Source organism: Cariama cristata, unplaced genomic scaffold (assembly GCF_000690535.1).
Source record: "Cariama cristata isolate BGI_N322 unplaced genomic scaffold, ASM69053v1 scaffold10755, whole genome shotgun sequence".
NCBI classification, from domain to species: Eukaryota; Metazoa; Chordata; class Aves; order Cariamiformes; family Cariamidae; genus Cariama; species Cariama cristata.
This window is the reverse complement of record NW_009619233.1, coordinates 4,805-20,678: the sequence shown is the minus strand read 5'-3', so window position 1 is coordinate 20,678 and position 15,874 is coordinate 4,805. Positions and strand designations below refer to the sequence as shown.

General features: G+C 44.4%; 1 protein-coding gene across 1 annotated transcript; it reads left to right on the top strand.

Moving 5' to 3' along the window:
- Positions 1-65: 65 nt before the first annotated feature.
- Positions 66-15,660, top strand: DENND6B (DENN/MADD domain containing 6B; the record flags this gene model as incomplete). The annotated part of the gene is made up of 18 exons (XM_009701158.1): positions 66-108; positions 1,448-1,560; positions 3,203-3,283; positions 5,117-5,222; positions 5,775-5,854; positions 6,095-6,157; positions 6,979-7,034; positions 7,648-7,770; positions 8,177-8,272; positions 8,370-8,464; positions 9,037-9,102; positions 9,798-9,862; positions 10,300-10,389; positions 11,324-11,377; positions 11,755-11,864; positions 13,937-14,039; positions 14,922-14,996; positions 15,344-15,660. Coding segments are annotated over 18 exons (1,542 nt in total), but the record flags the coding sequence as incomplete, so codon positions are not given.
- Positions 15,661-15,874: the final 214 nt, after the last annotated feature.

Sequence of the window (15,874 nt, the reverse complement as noted above, 5' to 3'; positions counted from 1 at the left end):
CAGTTTTAAAGATACTGAGCAGCAGTGATGGAGGTTTTCTTACTGTGTGGTTTTGTTTGTTGCAGAAAACTAGTATCTGCTACTTGTCCTTCCCAGACTCCTACTCAGGTAGGTAGCATCTGTTGGCCTTGCCTGCAGCCTGCGGGGTGGTTTGTTGCTGTTATGAAAGAAATGGGTTCATGATGGAAAGAGGGAAGAGTGAGTCATCACCTCTGATGCAGCAGAGACTGATGGGCTGTATCTTCTAGAACTGTGACATCAAGGAGCACCCAGGCCTTAGGTCTGAACAAAGAAGCTTCCTGTCATTTTGATTGCTCTCTGGATATAGAATCTGTGATCTAGTGGGTGACAGGACAATTTCTTGATAAGCCTGTGCACTCATGCTTCACCCGTGCCAATAAAATACAAAAAATAGTCATGCAGGGTAAGTTCCCTGAGGTTTGCAGCTGTCGACTGTCGGCATTTCTGTGTTTGTCAGCGAAGTGCTCAGTGAAGAGAAATAGATGGGGAGAGGATGCTTTCACAGCGGAAGTATTCCCAAAGCTTGTATTTATAAATCAGAAAGACGGCAGTAAGAAATAAGCGTGTTAATTCATCCCAGTACCTGTTTCTTTAAGACTGGTTCCTGACTGTAAGTTTTCTACAGCTTTGCCCAGTTTAATTTTAAATGTTCTTAAGGATGTACTTTCACTAGTTTCTCAGAGCTTAGTGAACACTCAGGCTAAATGTCCCTTTTATTAAAGTAAATTGTTTACTAATAGTAATATCTTCATAACACACACAACAGACTTTACTGTTCTTCAGAGCAGAGCATCTGTGAACAGTGGGAAGGGAGTATGTCCTCTCACCCCATTGTAGTGCCTTAGCCTGTTTAGCCTTGGTTTTGTTTAAGTCTTTCCTTGTGACTGACCTCTCTGTACGTACACAGCCCTACTCCTTCTGCCCATCCTACCCAACCGATGAAAACTCCGGAGGACTTCACGCTTGTTTTTCACCTGCTGCACAAAGTATGCCCGGTGCGGGGGTGAGCAGTATGGTGTGACCTGGGTCGTTTGCTAGAACTACTGTGCAGGGGATTGTCCTTAAAATCAGTGTTTGCGTGGTCTTGGATTAAGGCTGTTTGTAGGTTTTTCAGCGCAGTGGAGGGGAAGGGGTGGCTGCAGCTACTTAGGACTGGTGGTATGGGCCAAGGTCTGTAAATTCCCCAGCAATGGCCTGGCAAGGTTTAGCTTAGTGATACCAGTTCTTGTGTTCAGCTATGGGTTCTTCCCGTCTTCTGCTGGGTTTTGGGGGTTTCTTTATGCTGTCCTCTCCACTTCATTTTCAGTTTTGGAGTTCCTTGTAAATCAGCATCCCTGTTTGTGTCAGCGTTTCAGATTTAACCAATTTCCAGCTTTCTCCCTTACTAAAACTTCTTCCTAAGCATTTGTGATCTTCTCTGTCTCAGGTGGCCTGGGGGATACTCAGTTTAGCTTCCGCCTTCGTCAGTCTGGGGGACAGAGGACCACTCATTATGAGGATGATGGCGAGTACAACAGAGAAGCACCCCTAACGCTGCAGGTCAGTTGCATTTCAGTGCACTACTTATACCTGCTAAGCAAAATTGGGTTAAAAGCCAAATATACTTTTCTATGCATAAAATACTCATTTTCTCTGGCCATGGGAATAGGAGAAAAGGAGAAAGCTTTCTGCACAGGGACTTACTTCCACGTTAATACTCACAGAGGGCCACGTTGAGAATCCCAGCTACTCTGAGAGGTGGAACTGAATCAGCGGGACCCCAGATTAGAGCAGCGGTCATGTCTAGCTACAGCAAAAAGATAAACGCTGGCACGCAGGTGGCATCCAACAGAGTGCACGGCTACCTGTGCATGTTTCCGTGAGGCAAGACAAGAATGTCTTTGTGGTAAATTAGATGTTCACCTCTCTTGTTGAGGGATGACAGTTCTTTTCATTTGTTGCAGGATCTATGTACATAAAAACAGGCGGAATAATTGATATGCTGCAGATCCACGCTTTGGCTTGCTATATGCGGGCTGGTTTAACCACACCTGAGCACTGATATTGGGAGTGTCTGTTAGTTGTGGTTTCTCCGTCAGTGAACTGTCCATTTCATGCAGATAAGGGATGTGCTGAGCACTGTTGCTTCTTTTAATTGAGCAGACGGCCATCAGATCAGCTTGTCCTCTTCTGCTTTCTCCTTTGCGATGATGCTTCCTGTACATGTGCCTTTTTAACACTTCTGCAGTCTTTTTGTGATACGCTTTTGTGATATACAATCCAGAAGTGGGTTGCTGACCTGAGAGGGAGTAGGAGGATTTTTCCTAAATCCTGGTCTAGAGATTTTTCAGCTTGCATACATCTTTACTGCTTTGCAGCAATTGGACACTGCCTCACAGATTCACCTAGCTGTGAAGAGGTAAGGGAAATAAAACTGCCAAAGTACTACTGGATTCTGTTGTGAAAAAGTAGTATTTGGGAAGAGAAAGGTGCCTTAAACCTTGGGGCCTGTGGGGCTTCAAAAAATGATATTAAGGATGGGCTTTGTGTTCGGCACTGATAACTAACCTTCCTCCTGATGTCTGCGGGAACTTGGAAGACATAACGTGATTGAAACGATCGCTGGGGATTTGTATTAAATCTGTCAGTTTTCATGGATGCTATGAAGGAAACATCATTCAGCTTTGTGCTTCATCGTGAGCAAAGTTTGACTGGTACTGCCTTAAATGCCTGACTAGAGAGGAACGCAACGGATATGGTAGATGACATTTCCTCCTCTCTGAAGATGATGTATTCCTTCCTCAACAATACAATATCCTCTAGCTGGCAAAGCCAGCTGACAGTCAGAGCACATCAGCGCTGCCGGGATGAGCTCAGTGGGTTGGCTCAGCTGGGTGCGTTGGTGGAAACCTCAATAACCTTTTAGATGATGGCCCTGAAGGTGCTGCAGATCGGGGCTAGTGAAAGGTGCTACCTGGAGGCTGTAATTCTTTGTGGATTTAGTTGTTTGTATCTCCTCTCTCTCTTCCCATTTGGTAAACTCTCCCAGATAGCTGAGCATGGATAACGTTGGTAAATAGGAGGGAGTGCTGTAACTGTATCCCAACAGGAGTGAGGTGCGTTGTTTGGTCAGTGGCTGGAGGGCGTTTGGCGATAGCGGTAATCAGTTTCTCGATAACAGCATTGTTGGTCTCTCTTGCAGCGGGAATCAGCTCATTACTTTGGTTACGTATACTTCAGGCAAGTCAAGGACAGCTCGATGAAGAGAGGTTATTTTCAGAAGGTGAGTACTGAAACCAGATAGCTTGCTACTCTCAACTGGTACGTAGCTGTAAAAAGGTACCTATCCATAGCTGTAAAAATGCACCACTTCCTACGTGACACCCACAGAGTTTCTGCAGGAAACAGCAAAGGTCACGGAGAACAGGGGTATGTGGAAAGTGTAATTCCAAACAAACCTGGATGCGGTTGCCATGGTGCCTTAATCACATGAGCAGTGACCTGCTGTCTGAATCATGGGATCCTGAAGTACTCCAACATGTGCTTCAGCATGTACTCTAGTGTCACAGGCAGCGAGAGGATATACTTCGTTATTGCAGTCTGTGCTAGTTATCCCTTAACCTTACTCTCATTATTGCTTTAATCTTTCTTCTTCCTAGCAGCCATCTGGGAATGGATTTCCTGCTGGGCTGATTGCTCCTAACTAGCAGCAGTGGCACTGCTGGTACCTCACCACCCTTGTCTCTTATCGTAAATTCTCCTGACACAGACACTGGAAAAAATAATATAAACTGCGTGTTTATTTCAGCATAAATATGCAAAGTGCTTTGTATTATTTGGACAGATAGTTATGGTCACTGCCTGAAAAAAAGGGGAATTTCAGACTTCTTCTAGAGAAGGAGAATATTTTACTTTGATCCTAAGGTCCATTTTTCTCCATGGCTCCCTGGAATTACTCTTTCAGTGGTGTTCTTTCACATCAAAAGATAAAATGCCATCCTCTCAAACAAAAGGCCTTTGAACACTTCCTCTTCCAAGAGCAATACTTCATCGTAGATCAGTCTGGTAGCTTGCTGGAAGATGGGCTCACTGTTCTGTCCCAGCAGTTAACTTGGCCTGCTGTGCTTTCTCTCCTCCAACTCTGGGCGGTGACATGGAGTTTCTTTCAAAGAGACATGCTAATACAGAAGTGAGTTTCTTTTTTCATCTCCATTAAAGCAGTGGATTGGTCACTCCAAAAGTTGGAGGATTAGAGAAACTGGACAGCATGGGGACCTGATGAACAGATGTTTATACCAGGCTAATGTCCTTGCCCTTTGGTAGACTTACAAAAGTAGTGGGCACATTGAATTCCTCAGTGAAGTATATTGTCACACTTGGATGGGTTTTTTTATTTCAAATGGCAAAGTTTTGGGTTGGAAAGGAGGTGTTTAAATGACTACTGCAGAAATTTTGACTGGATCCTAATTAATGTATTCATTAATGATTAGAGGAGGAGAATAATCAGCATAGTAATGAAAACCCCCAGTGGGACTGAATTGGAAAAGTTGTAAAAAATAGTGATGTAGTTCACAAAGAAGCACTAGAAAGTTCACAAAGAAGCCAGAACAACAACAGAAAAGGCATTACTGGAAACAAATCAGCATTATTTCAAGTTACTTTGTTTGTTCTTCCCCAGAATTCTTCTATTTTGTTTATCTACCTAATTTCCCTTTGAACAGTCTGCTCCTTTGCACTTCTCCATCTGAAGTGGTTGTTTTGGTTGCTTTGAAGCTACTAGCAATTTATTTATATTTTTTCTCCAGCTGATCCTTTGCTGGGTCACAATCTCATCCATCTTAGTTGCAGTGGCTCCCTGGTAGAAGCTGCCGGCTGTGCTTTTTCATTAAACAAAAACCTCCTTGCCTGTGTGGATACTCAGGGTCTCCCAAAGCCTGAAGCCTCAACGACTGGGTAGCTAGCAAGAATTCCACCAGTAAAAGTGCTGCTTTTGAGCTCTTTGATGTTTTTGATGTTGTTTTTTAAGCGTAGCCCTCTAGTAAGCAGTATAAGTACATGCAGTGCTAGAAGTGATCGTGTCAGGGGGTCTCTGACTCCTAAATGTGCCTTTTTTCAGTCTTTGGTGCTGGTGTCACGCCTTCCATATGTGAACTTGTTCCAGTCCTTGCTGCAGCTGATTGCTCCGGAATACTTTGACAAGCTGGAGCCGTGCCTGGAGGCAGGTGAGCAGTCAGATCTAGGAGAGGAGGGGTTGGGTATTGAAATCTTTCAGAGGTTTTATCAGGAGGCTCCTGAAAGACAGTTGAAATGTTCCAAATTAGTTCATTCTGGAACAAATTCCAACAGGGAACAACTTCCATCCAAGTGGCTGACGTGTCAAAATTATAAACAGCTGTAAAGGATGCATTAATGGGAAATGTCTGACAACCTTAATAGATGATGCTGTCAGTCTTGCGTACAATGTATTCCCAGAGAGAGGAAAAAACTGCTAATGCTACATCTCTGTCTAGGTCTTTATTGCACTATTCAACTTCATCATGATTTATCAACAGTATAGTGCTGCTGGGCCTGCACTGGAAACGGTGGTACAGACGTAAGTCTGGTGTCTGACCTGAACTTGCACAATTATTTGATATAGTGTTTGTTTGCAACTAGCCAGGGGGACACGTGAACTAGGAATGAGTGGTAATTCAATGGGCAGAGCTCATAGGACTGGCTGAATTAGCTATATTGACCTTCAGATTAAACTTTTTTCTTTACCTGTGTGCCTGCAGTGTGCAATGAGATTGATCAGTGGCCGCCTCCAGTGCCAGGACAGACTCTGAACCTTCCAGTGATGGGAGTTGTCATTCAGGTACTCGTTGCTGGTGATCTGTACTCGGCAGCAGACTGAGGCAAACTGGGAAGTGGAACGTGTATTCCCTTTTCTTCTGGATTTAAAAGTGCTCTTTATTCCTAACCTCTGTACAATGAGAATTGATAATTGAGGAAGCTTTCTCACATGCATGGTTCTCAGGAAAGAAAGCAAAATGTGTGTGCATGCTAACGGATTCCATCTCCCTGGATGATCTGTCTGTTCTTATTTGTAATCTAGGTGAGAATCCCATCAAGGGTGGATAAGCCAGGATCAAGCCCAGTGAAGCAGTTCAATCAAGAGGTGAGATGAAGTGTGGCATGACATAAGCCAGTGATGAGCAGAATCTAGAGTACTAAGGAAGGAGGGTGGAGAAGAACTGGAACTCTTTCAGCCTTACCCTGTTTGAAACCACTTTGGCCTGGGATTAATGTGGTTTAAGCTACCCACAGCATTCAAACTGCAGGCTCTCTTGCCTGTGTCTTTCAAAACAGGACTCTCTGCACAGAATTTGTGTGCTTCAAGTTACGTATGTGCATTGTTCTCACTGGTTTTGTTCACTTTGCCTTTCCTGCGAATTCATGCATAGGTGGGTCTCCACGAGATCCTAGCTTAGTCCTCTCTGTTGTTTTCCAGCATTACTGTCTGAGCATCTTCACTGCTTTTATTCAGCTTTAATTTTAATCCTTGTTCATTTGATTTTTTGCCTTTTCTCTCTTTTGAATAATGTTGTCATATTTCACAACTTTTGGTACCCAGACTACCAACCCTTACTGTCTCTATCTGTATTTTTATGTCTGCCTTGCACCAGAGGACAGCCTGGACAATAAAGGAGCAGACACAGGAAGTCTTTCACATCTTGAAAAGAAGGGATTCTTGGCTATCTTCTAGCAAAGGAAATTCATCTGGACCTTGAATGCTCAATCCAGATCTGTTCCTGGCTCATGCCTCTGAGCGTTAACCTTGTTCTCTTCTCTTTGTGCTTATTGTAGAGGGAGCTACTTTGTGATTGATGTGGTCAGCTTAGAGGACATTTCAGTCAGGATGCTCCCATTTACTAACAGTTTCGGATTTGTTTGATATTTTTTTTGTTGTTTTTTTTTTTTTCCCCTCTCCTCATTTAGAATCTGTTACCAGCCCCACTGGTTCTCCCCAGTATTCATGAACTGGATCTCTTCAGGTGAGAGCCACCATCCCTGCAACCCTCTCCTTTCCATCTTCTTTTCCTGCTCCTAGTATCCTGTACATCATAGGTATAGTGAAGATGTCAAATGAGAAATCAAAAATTATTGCTTTGCAGAGCGTCATTTAGAATACTGGGCTTGCAGAGCTTGTGCGGTGTTTAAACCTAGGTGCGCTGCCCTTAACCAAACCCCTCTGTCCTGGTTAGAGGAGGGTTTCTTTTCCTGGCCTCAGCTGGGGATCACCTTAAGCTCTGAAGCATACACATTGTGTGTCTGAACCAAACTTCTCAGCGTTATAGGTGCTATTCTAATAGACGTACATCTGCTGTAATCCACACGCATTTTACTTTGCTGAGGTGAAAAAGCATACTGAGAGCAATATGATCAGGAGGTTGCTTTACATTGCTTAAAGCATTTCCTTTAAACATGTATAAAATGATCGAGCAACAGTATGTGTAAAGACACATGGCATTCTGTGTGGGATACTAAAAATCATTCCTATGTTTCAAATTCCCAGATAGAAGCACACCTGGATAGGCTTATATGGAGTAATTGTGTCTGGTCTTTTCTGAACTGCATTTCTAACCTCATTCTTCCTTTCACTAACAGGTGTTTCCAGCCGGTGCTAATTCATATCCAGATGTTGTGGGAGCTGATGTTACTAGGAGAGCCAATTGTTGTAATGGCACCATCCCCTACAGTTTCTTCAGAAATGGTTCTGGCACTTACCAGGTAATGCCCTCAGATTCTGAGATATGGGTAACTATACTCATAAATGGTGGCAGTTTTTCTCTTTCAGATCCACTCTTCTGCTGAGTCAGTTGTGTTAGATTTAGTTTGCCACTGACGTGGCATGTAAGACAAATACCGTAGCGGGAGACTCTTGTTCATATTCCACCAATGGTAGAGAAGAGTAAAAATGAATCTTCTGTGTTGGGTTCGTAGCCCGGAGGAGCTTTTGTCTCCCCAGCTTTGAACTCTGCTTTAGCAGAAAAGAAAAGAAAAAAAAAGAGCCTGGAACTTCTCCAAAGTGTTGCCTCTGGCAGGACGAAACACTGCTCTAGGACATAAACCTGATGTAAAGACACATTCCTCCTCTGTGAAGTTTATGTGGCAACTATTCTGTCTATTGTTACAGCTGCCTTGCTCCTCTGAGGTACTGTTGTGACTACCGCCCCTATTTTACTATCCACGACAGTGAATTTAAAGAGTATACCACCAGGACACAAGCTCCGTAAGTAGCCAGTAGACCCTTGCTACCCACTTGCCACTGTCTGTGTGAAGGAAACCCCAAGGTGAGTATTGTCCTGCCTTTTTTTCCCTCTTTCTAGGCCAAATATTGTTGTGGGAGTCACAAACCCTTTCTTTATCAAAACCCTCCAGCACTGGCCACACATTCTTCGGGTTGGGGAGCTCAGAATGTCAGGTAAGGGTGGAACCGAAGTCCTGTTGTGCTGGTAGACCTTGTCAGAGGCTAATAGTGAGCTGACAGTTGCAGTGCCAGCCATCGTTTTACACACCTTCATTCCTGAGAGAGCTGGGAAACCAAAGGGAAGTCTAGGTGCTGACTCAGTTGATGTGCAGGATGAGCACAAAGAGTGGTGAAGACAAATCGTTGAGAGGATAACTTGCTGTGTTTTTTTCCTGAAGCATTAAGAAAATAAGTCCTTCCTGGGCAGGAAAGAGAAAATTTCATAGGGAAGAACAGAGAGGCGGAGAGAGAGGGAGACTCTGATTATTGTCTATGAAGCCAAGAAAACCTCTAGGTTGAGGAGTTGAGTTTTTTGCAATGCCTCCTTAACACGTTCCTGTTCCAAAATTTTAGCAGGAAAGTTAGCAGATGAGAAGGCTTATGTGAGAGTTGAGTTAAGGGAGGATATGATTTAAGATGTACAAGTGTAGGACTGAATGTTCTCAAGCGCAAAGTCTCTCATGTGCATGCTGTGGCTGTGAGGGTAGATTCGGAGCCTGAACTAGTCATTTGATGTCTTTCCACAGGAGACCTGCCCAAGCAAGTTAAGGTGAAGAAACTAGCTAAACTAAAAACTCTAGACACAAAACCAGGTAAGTCCTTTAGTCAGACATAATTTAATTTTGTTTACCCTTCCACAAGGGGGATTTTGCAGGCGTGCAAACATGGCATACATTATTCTTTGCATCTCAACAAATGGATGTTTTGGTGTTACCATCTTCTCGCACGTTATCGTCTTCTCACACTTGGTCTGCTACACAGTAGTGGCATCGCCCACCTAATACAGCAAAAGTGTACATCTTTGTTCTGAGATTGAAAAGGCCAATATAAATTAATTGAACAAATTATTTTAGTGTTGGGAGAACAGCTGCTCGTTTTCCTGGTTTTATTTTGTATATCATACCTGCTCATTAGATGGGTTGGAAGTCAAAGGAACTTCTTACCTACGTACAGCTATCTGTCACTTAACTTACTGCTCACCTCAGACCTAGCCATAAGCCAACTCCAGTAAGTTATCTCACCATAAGCTTAGCATAAGAAGGTTCTTGAGGTAGTTCAGTGTCCTTTCATCCTGCTGTGAGTACTGGCTGCATTAGCAATTTCGTAATTTTTAAATTATTTTTTAATACTCTTTTTTATTATCCACCCACACAGAGCTGCCAGGGTTTGTGCTAGGAACTTCAGTTTGTTGTCCTCACACTGTATAATAGCACCTCCTCTAGATAGGTAGGAAAAGATTTGTTTCTAACTTTTGTTTTTTTCCTGGTTTTGTTTTTTTTCAATCTAGGAATCTATACTTCTTATAAAACATTCCTTCACAAAGACAAAACCCTGATAAAAAGATTACTAAAGGTAAGCAGTTTCCGCTCTGCTACATCCTGTATGTCATTGTGGGAAAACCATGCTAACAGCTTGGTTTAAACAAACAAAACTCTCCAAAAGGAACAGACTTTTTACAGTGTGTGATGATTTAGCCAAGTATACTTGGACATGTTTATCATGCCAGTTTTAAATTTTATCACGTGGTATTATGGATTAAATGCTGGTGCTAATGATAACCTAATTGAGAACAATTCGTGTCCGAAAAAGAGTCTGAAAAAACAGATTCTATGTAGTGAAACATGAGTGATATGTTTAACTAGAGAGGGGAATGTTTATTTTGGGTGGTACAGTTTTCCAGACTACTCTGGACTGGTTGCTTATAGCTGCAGCGTTTGCAAATTCTGCGTCTCTCTGCATCATAGAGAATAAGAATAGGACCTTTGTGAATGCCCTGCTTGTGCTTGCAGGGGATTCAGCGGAAACGCCCGTCTGAAGTCCAAAGTGCCCTTTTGAGGCGTCACCTCCTGGAGCTCACCCAGAGTTTCATTATTCCCCTGGTGAGTTGAGCAGAGACTTGTCAGAGTGGTGCAGAGGGGAGGGGAGGTGAACAGGAGAGGTTTGAGTGACAAGTTTGCCCTTGCCCTCTTTTATTCACCTGCACCTGAGCATCTCTAATAGATTCAGGATGTGGCACTCTACAGAGATGTTTTACTCTATGGAAGGAACTAAATGTCTCTTGGATGCAAATTTCAGTAATTAGCATAAAAGTCTGCGGGTTGGATACTCAGCAGACTGTGTGTAAAGACAGAACATTGTTTCCCGCAGTGTAGGAATAGGTGTTCCCTGTTATTTGATTCTAACGCCAACTCTTTGCTCTTTTCAGCAGGTCATCAAAGCAGATATATAGGGAAGGGACGGGAGCCCAAAACATTCCTCTTCCCCTCTGACGCTGGCATCGAACCCATTGCCAGTGTGAAACCCTCCCTTCTGGCTCTGGAAAGCTTTGCTGTAGAGCTGAAGAGGCCTGACCATGTGGTGATCACCACCCTAAGGCATCTTAGTGAATGTTTGCTTTCAAGGCCTTCCCTGTCTAGTCCCACTAGAAAGCTGCTGGTACTTTTTGGGTGACCGTCCAGTTGGCCAAGTTTGGCTCCTCCACTTTCTTTTCTACATCATCTTAGGAGACAGTACATGGGAGGACAGAGCATCTTCTCAGACTCTAGTCCCTCCTGCCAACTTCTTCCCACTGGACCTTTTCTCACATGGCATGCTTGGAGTTCTTGCAGCATGGTTTTGTGACCTAGCCCCTGGTGGGAAACAAGCTGGAAAACTTGGGCTCTTGTAAAATGCAACTATGAAAAAAACAGGGTGTGAGGCTGTTGATTGTGCCTAAGATGCATTGGAGAAGACCGTCAAACTCAGTGACCACGCAAGAGGCTCCTTGATTGTTGTAACTTTTATTTTATTCTTTTGGTTTTTGTTTCTTCTTAGGAGCATTATATTGCAAGTCTGATGCCTCTGCAGAGGGCCATTACTCCATGGAAGGTATGTTCAATTTTCCAATCGCTTCTGCTTTCCTTTGACTGCAAGGATTGGGAATAGTTATGCTGTATGCTGATCACATACCCTGATACATACTGAAGTGTGAACTTCCCTCATTGAAGGAGGAGGGTTATTACTCCTTTCAGAAAAAAAAAAAAGTTTGAAGCAAACATTGGGACAGATGCTTCCTGTTTTGCAGTAACCTCAGCTATTGTGAATCTAATTTGAATTTTGCTAGCAAGGCTGGTTAAGATATTCACGCATTTTTGTTCTCATAGTTACTGAGTCTGCCTTGTGCAGCCTCTTCCGTTGTAAATCTAGACCTCATTTTCCCCCGGTTTCTTTTGGGTGCCATGTAATACGGTTTTTCTGTTGTGCAGAATCCTCCACAGATTCGTCCTTTCCGTCAGGAAGATTTCATGAAGACCCTTGAGCATGCTGGTCCCCAACTTACCTGTGTACTTAAGGGTGACTGGTTAGGCCTCTACAGGTAAGATTTTGGTAATTACTTGCCTGATCCCCTTAAGAGCTGGTGCAAGTTATAATGAATATCAAATCCCGAATTAGAATTGGGAGCAAAAAGGGAGTTTCAGGACAGAGACTGGTCACTCATGGCTATGAAGAATTGATGAACTGATAATGGTCAGGAAGAGCAAATGCAGGACAGAATCAATCCTGTGGTTTCTGTAGTCTCTTAAATGAGTAGATACTCATTTAAGGGCGGGTTTAGAAGCTGTCAACTCTCTGCCTTCAGGAACTTAAACCAAGTCCTCACTGTTGGAGAAGAAGGGGACTCATCTCTGATGTTAGCTATATCATTTTTTGTTCTCCAGGGAATCTTTCTTCTTGAAGTGTCTGGTCCTGGGCAGATGGGGTATAAAGACTTGTAGGTCTTCATCCAGTAGTGGTTGTATGTGTTTGTACAGCATTCAGGACAATGGCCATTTCATTTTTACTGCATGATGGGAATGCTGTTAGAACACAGAAGGATGTAATTTCCTCAAGGTGGAGTTTAAGAGAGCATGCAGGAGAGTTTGTCCATCCTTTTCATAAAGGATAATTAGTTATAAATGGGATGGAGATGACACTTATCATAATATGAGTAGGAAAAATCCAGAAATTGGAGAGCCAGTGGGAAGGAAAATGGGAGATATACAAATACAGAGAAGCAAAAACATTCCAGAAAGTGAGCAGAAACAATTATCATGCATTAGTGCGTTTTGTTGCTGTGATAAAGTTTGTACCATTTTCTGCTTTAATGTATTCAGCAGAAAACAAGCAGTTCCACTCCTTATGGTGTGGTAGACAGATTTCATTTTGGTTATCTAATATTTTGAGAAATAGTAAGAAACAACAAGCTGTTTCAATAAACTGGTTGAGGTTTGCAGGCAACTGATGTACATGGAGAAGTTTACACATTTAACTGTGCGAGATTTTGTACATATACTATTTCTTGTCTTCCTGAGTCAAACCGTTAATTAAAAAATAAGTCAGTCTGTATCACAGTGGCATCTTGAGATCTTGGCTGGGTTTAGGACTGCACTGTGCTGAGGAGAGTGCACGAGCAAGAGTCCTTGAAGTTGCAAAACGAAACTGTACAAACATCGACAGAGTTCTGCTGGTGAAGTGCTCTCTGCAGGTAGCCTGAGGAAGTGGCTTGAAGAGATCCTAAGTGGGCCACTCTTAATAGAGAATGCTGAAATACAGCATCTGAGAGATCCCCACTGTTAATGAACGAGTTGCAAAGATTGTGCTGCTGAAGTAGCCGTTACTCAGCTCTGTATGGCACCTTAGGCTTTCTCATCCTTTTCCGTCTCTGCTGCCACAACCCTTGTCTTTCAGTCAGTGGCTTTTCAATCCCATTTTGAATTTGGTCTAGAATTCTGTAACACTCTGAGATAAAAACAGGTATTGTGCTGCCCCCTGTTCATTTCCCAGCGTAGCTCAGTAAAAACAGAGGTTCATTACTGTATTGCAGTGGGGAGCTGTAAATTACACATCTTTTGACGTATCCTAGATGATACCTTTATGTTTTATGTAGGAGAGATGTAAATCACCGATTATATGGGACTTGGGTCTGTGATAGCAAATGATTGAAAGCTTTCAATATCAGGAAAGGAGAGGAATGAAGCAAGAGGAATGTGAATTTCTTCCCATGTTGCACCATCCCAGTTACCATAACTCCAAAGGAGAAGTGGGCCAAGATAAGGCTACAGAAGGGCAAAGAGCCCCACTGCTTGCATTGGCTGGGGCGCGAGCTGATGCCAAGGCAGGTGTGAGACTGGCAGGATGGTCCCTCGCGTTGGTGACAGCCTGCGAAAGCTGCTCAGCTGTGTCGTGTTAATGCCTGACAGAAGAGAAGCCTCTGGAGTAGACAAGATAGGAAAAGTGCATATTAGCTCATAATCGGTTACCATCCCTAGTGACGCTGTGAATCGGAATGGCTTTTCCTCTCACAGCTGTCCCTGCTGCAGTAGGAAGGGGAATCTGTGTGCAGTGGAGCCAGCGTGCTTCTCGGGATCCCCTTCTGTCCCCTTCTCAATGTCACCTCTCTTTCCGCAGGCGTTTCTTCAAGTCTCCCAACTTTGATGGCTGGTACCGTCAGAGGCACAAGGAAATGACCCAGAAGCTGGAGGCCCTTCATTTGGAGGCAATCTGTGAAGCGGTATGTTCCAGCTGCAGGTATTAAACCCAACGCCAGCTGATTCCTTCTCAGGCCTGAAACCTGGGAGACGAGGGCAGTGCTACCTTGGATGCTTATTGACGCACCTCGATTCTGCACTGATGGGTGGGGGACAGTGCTTGGTGCCCTCGGGAATCACAGTTCTGCCTCGTGGCCCTCCGTGCACAGGAATAACGGCGCATGTGGGGGGCGAGAACATGAGCAGCTCAGCTCCCCTGCTTTGTTAGCCAGTGCAGGTCCTGCTCTGGCTGCTTCTGTCAACTGTTTTTCATTCATCAGGCCCTTCCCCAGCCAACAGAGTGCCAGGCTGGAAGCGTCAGCTGGTGCTGGCTTCCTTAAAGCCTAATGAAAACAGGCAGGATTTTTAGTAGTGACCGCTGGTACAATTTCTTAAACTGAGCGGCTGCTGGGGTGGTCCCAGAAGCTCTGGCATCCTACCCAGGTGCATCTTCAGCTGCAGCGCTTGCTTCGCTGTTCAGCAGTGCAGAGCCTTGGGCATGGTGTGGGGAATGCCAAAGCTGTCTCCTTTTTTAACAGGCCTGACTCTGGCAAGTAGATTTAAATTCTGAGCACAGCACAGGATTCACGGTGCTGACTGGAGGAGAGGAGCCCTGCACTGCCTGCGTATTACTGCATCTTTCCTTGATTCTTCTGTTGCAGGCAAGAGCTTGATGCTGTCCTGGTCAGAAAAGTGGGGAGAGCTCAGTCTTGCTCATTTAGGCTTAAGTGCTGTGAGCAGAGTTGTGAAAGAGGATGAGAAACCTCCGCCTCACTTTTATTTCAGGCTTTGCTTAGGGGTATCCCTTTGAGAAAAGCTTCTGTAAAGAAGAAATGTCCCTGAAGAAAGCTATTCTCTCTCTTTAGAACATTGTGGCCTGGATGAAGGATAAGTCTGAGGTGGAGATTGTAGACCTGGTGCTAAAACTTCGTGAGAAGCTGGTAAGTTTTCCTCCCTTCTTCCTGTGCTCACTCCTTTCTGTCTGTATCCCTGCGGCAGGGAGAGACCAGGGACGCAGGTCATACTCGTTGCTTAGAAAACTTTGTTCTCACTCCCTGATTTGGAGAACTGGCAAATGGGGCAGTCGTGAAACTTTAGTGTTTGTGTAGAAAAGGATTCAAAGTGCTGGCTCTTTTCATCTCCCTGAGGCTCAGGTGACAGTTTCCTGTCTGTTGTCTCGTACCCCCAGCTGAAGAGACAATGTGAAGTTTGCTCTGCCAAAGGCAAAGCGGAAAGAACAACTTTGAAGCTGTTTTGAAATTCCTCTTTCTCTTCCCTCTCCCTGTAGGTAAGAGCCAGGTGCCAGCACCTCCCTGTGAAGGAGGAAACCCTGCAGCGCGTGGGGCTGTATATCGAGACCATCATCGGCTCCTTGCCGGAGGATCTCCAGACTGTGCTGCACCACCACTGAGCACGGTGAAGGGACTCTCTTGGAGAAGGAAGGGCCCTCCCGCCCCGCTCCCAGCTGTGGGCAGCTGCGGTTGCCTTTGGAAAGGAAAGTTCTTCCCTGCTCCAGCCAACATGCCCTGATCTGGACCTTGCTCACAACCGCCTGTGATTTTGGGCACGTGAGCGTGTGGGTCAGAACTGCAGCAGAAACGGGGAGCTGTGTGCACTATTCTGTCTAGTCCTGCCTTGGGGAGCTGGATTAGGAGACTGTAAATGAGAAACTGCTCCCTGTGTGGCTGTTGTTAGGTCAGAAAGCGACAGCCAGGCTTCCAGCAGCATGTGGTAGGCTGTGCAAAACACGTGTTGCCCATATATACACACCCATCTTTGTCTAATGCTTGGGCTCAGCAAATTTCAGTGCCCTCATCCT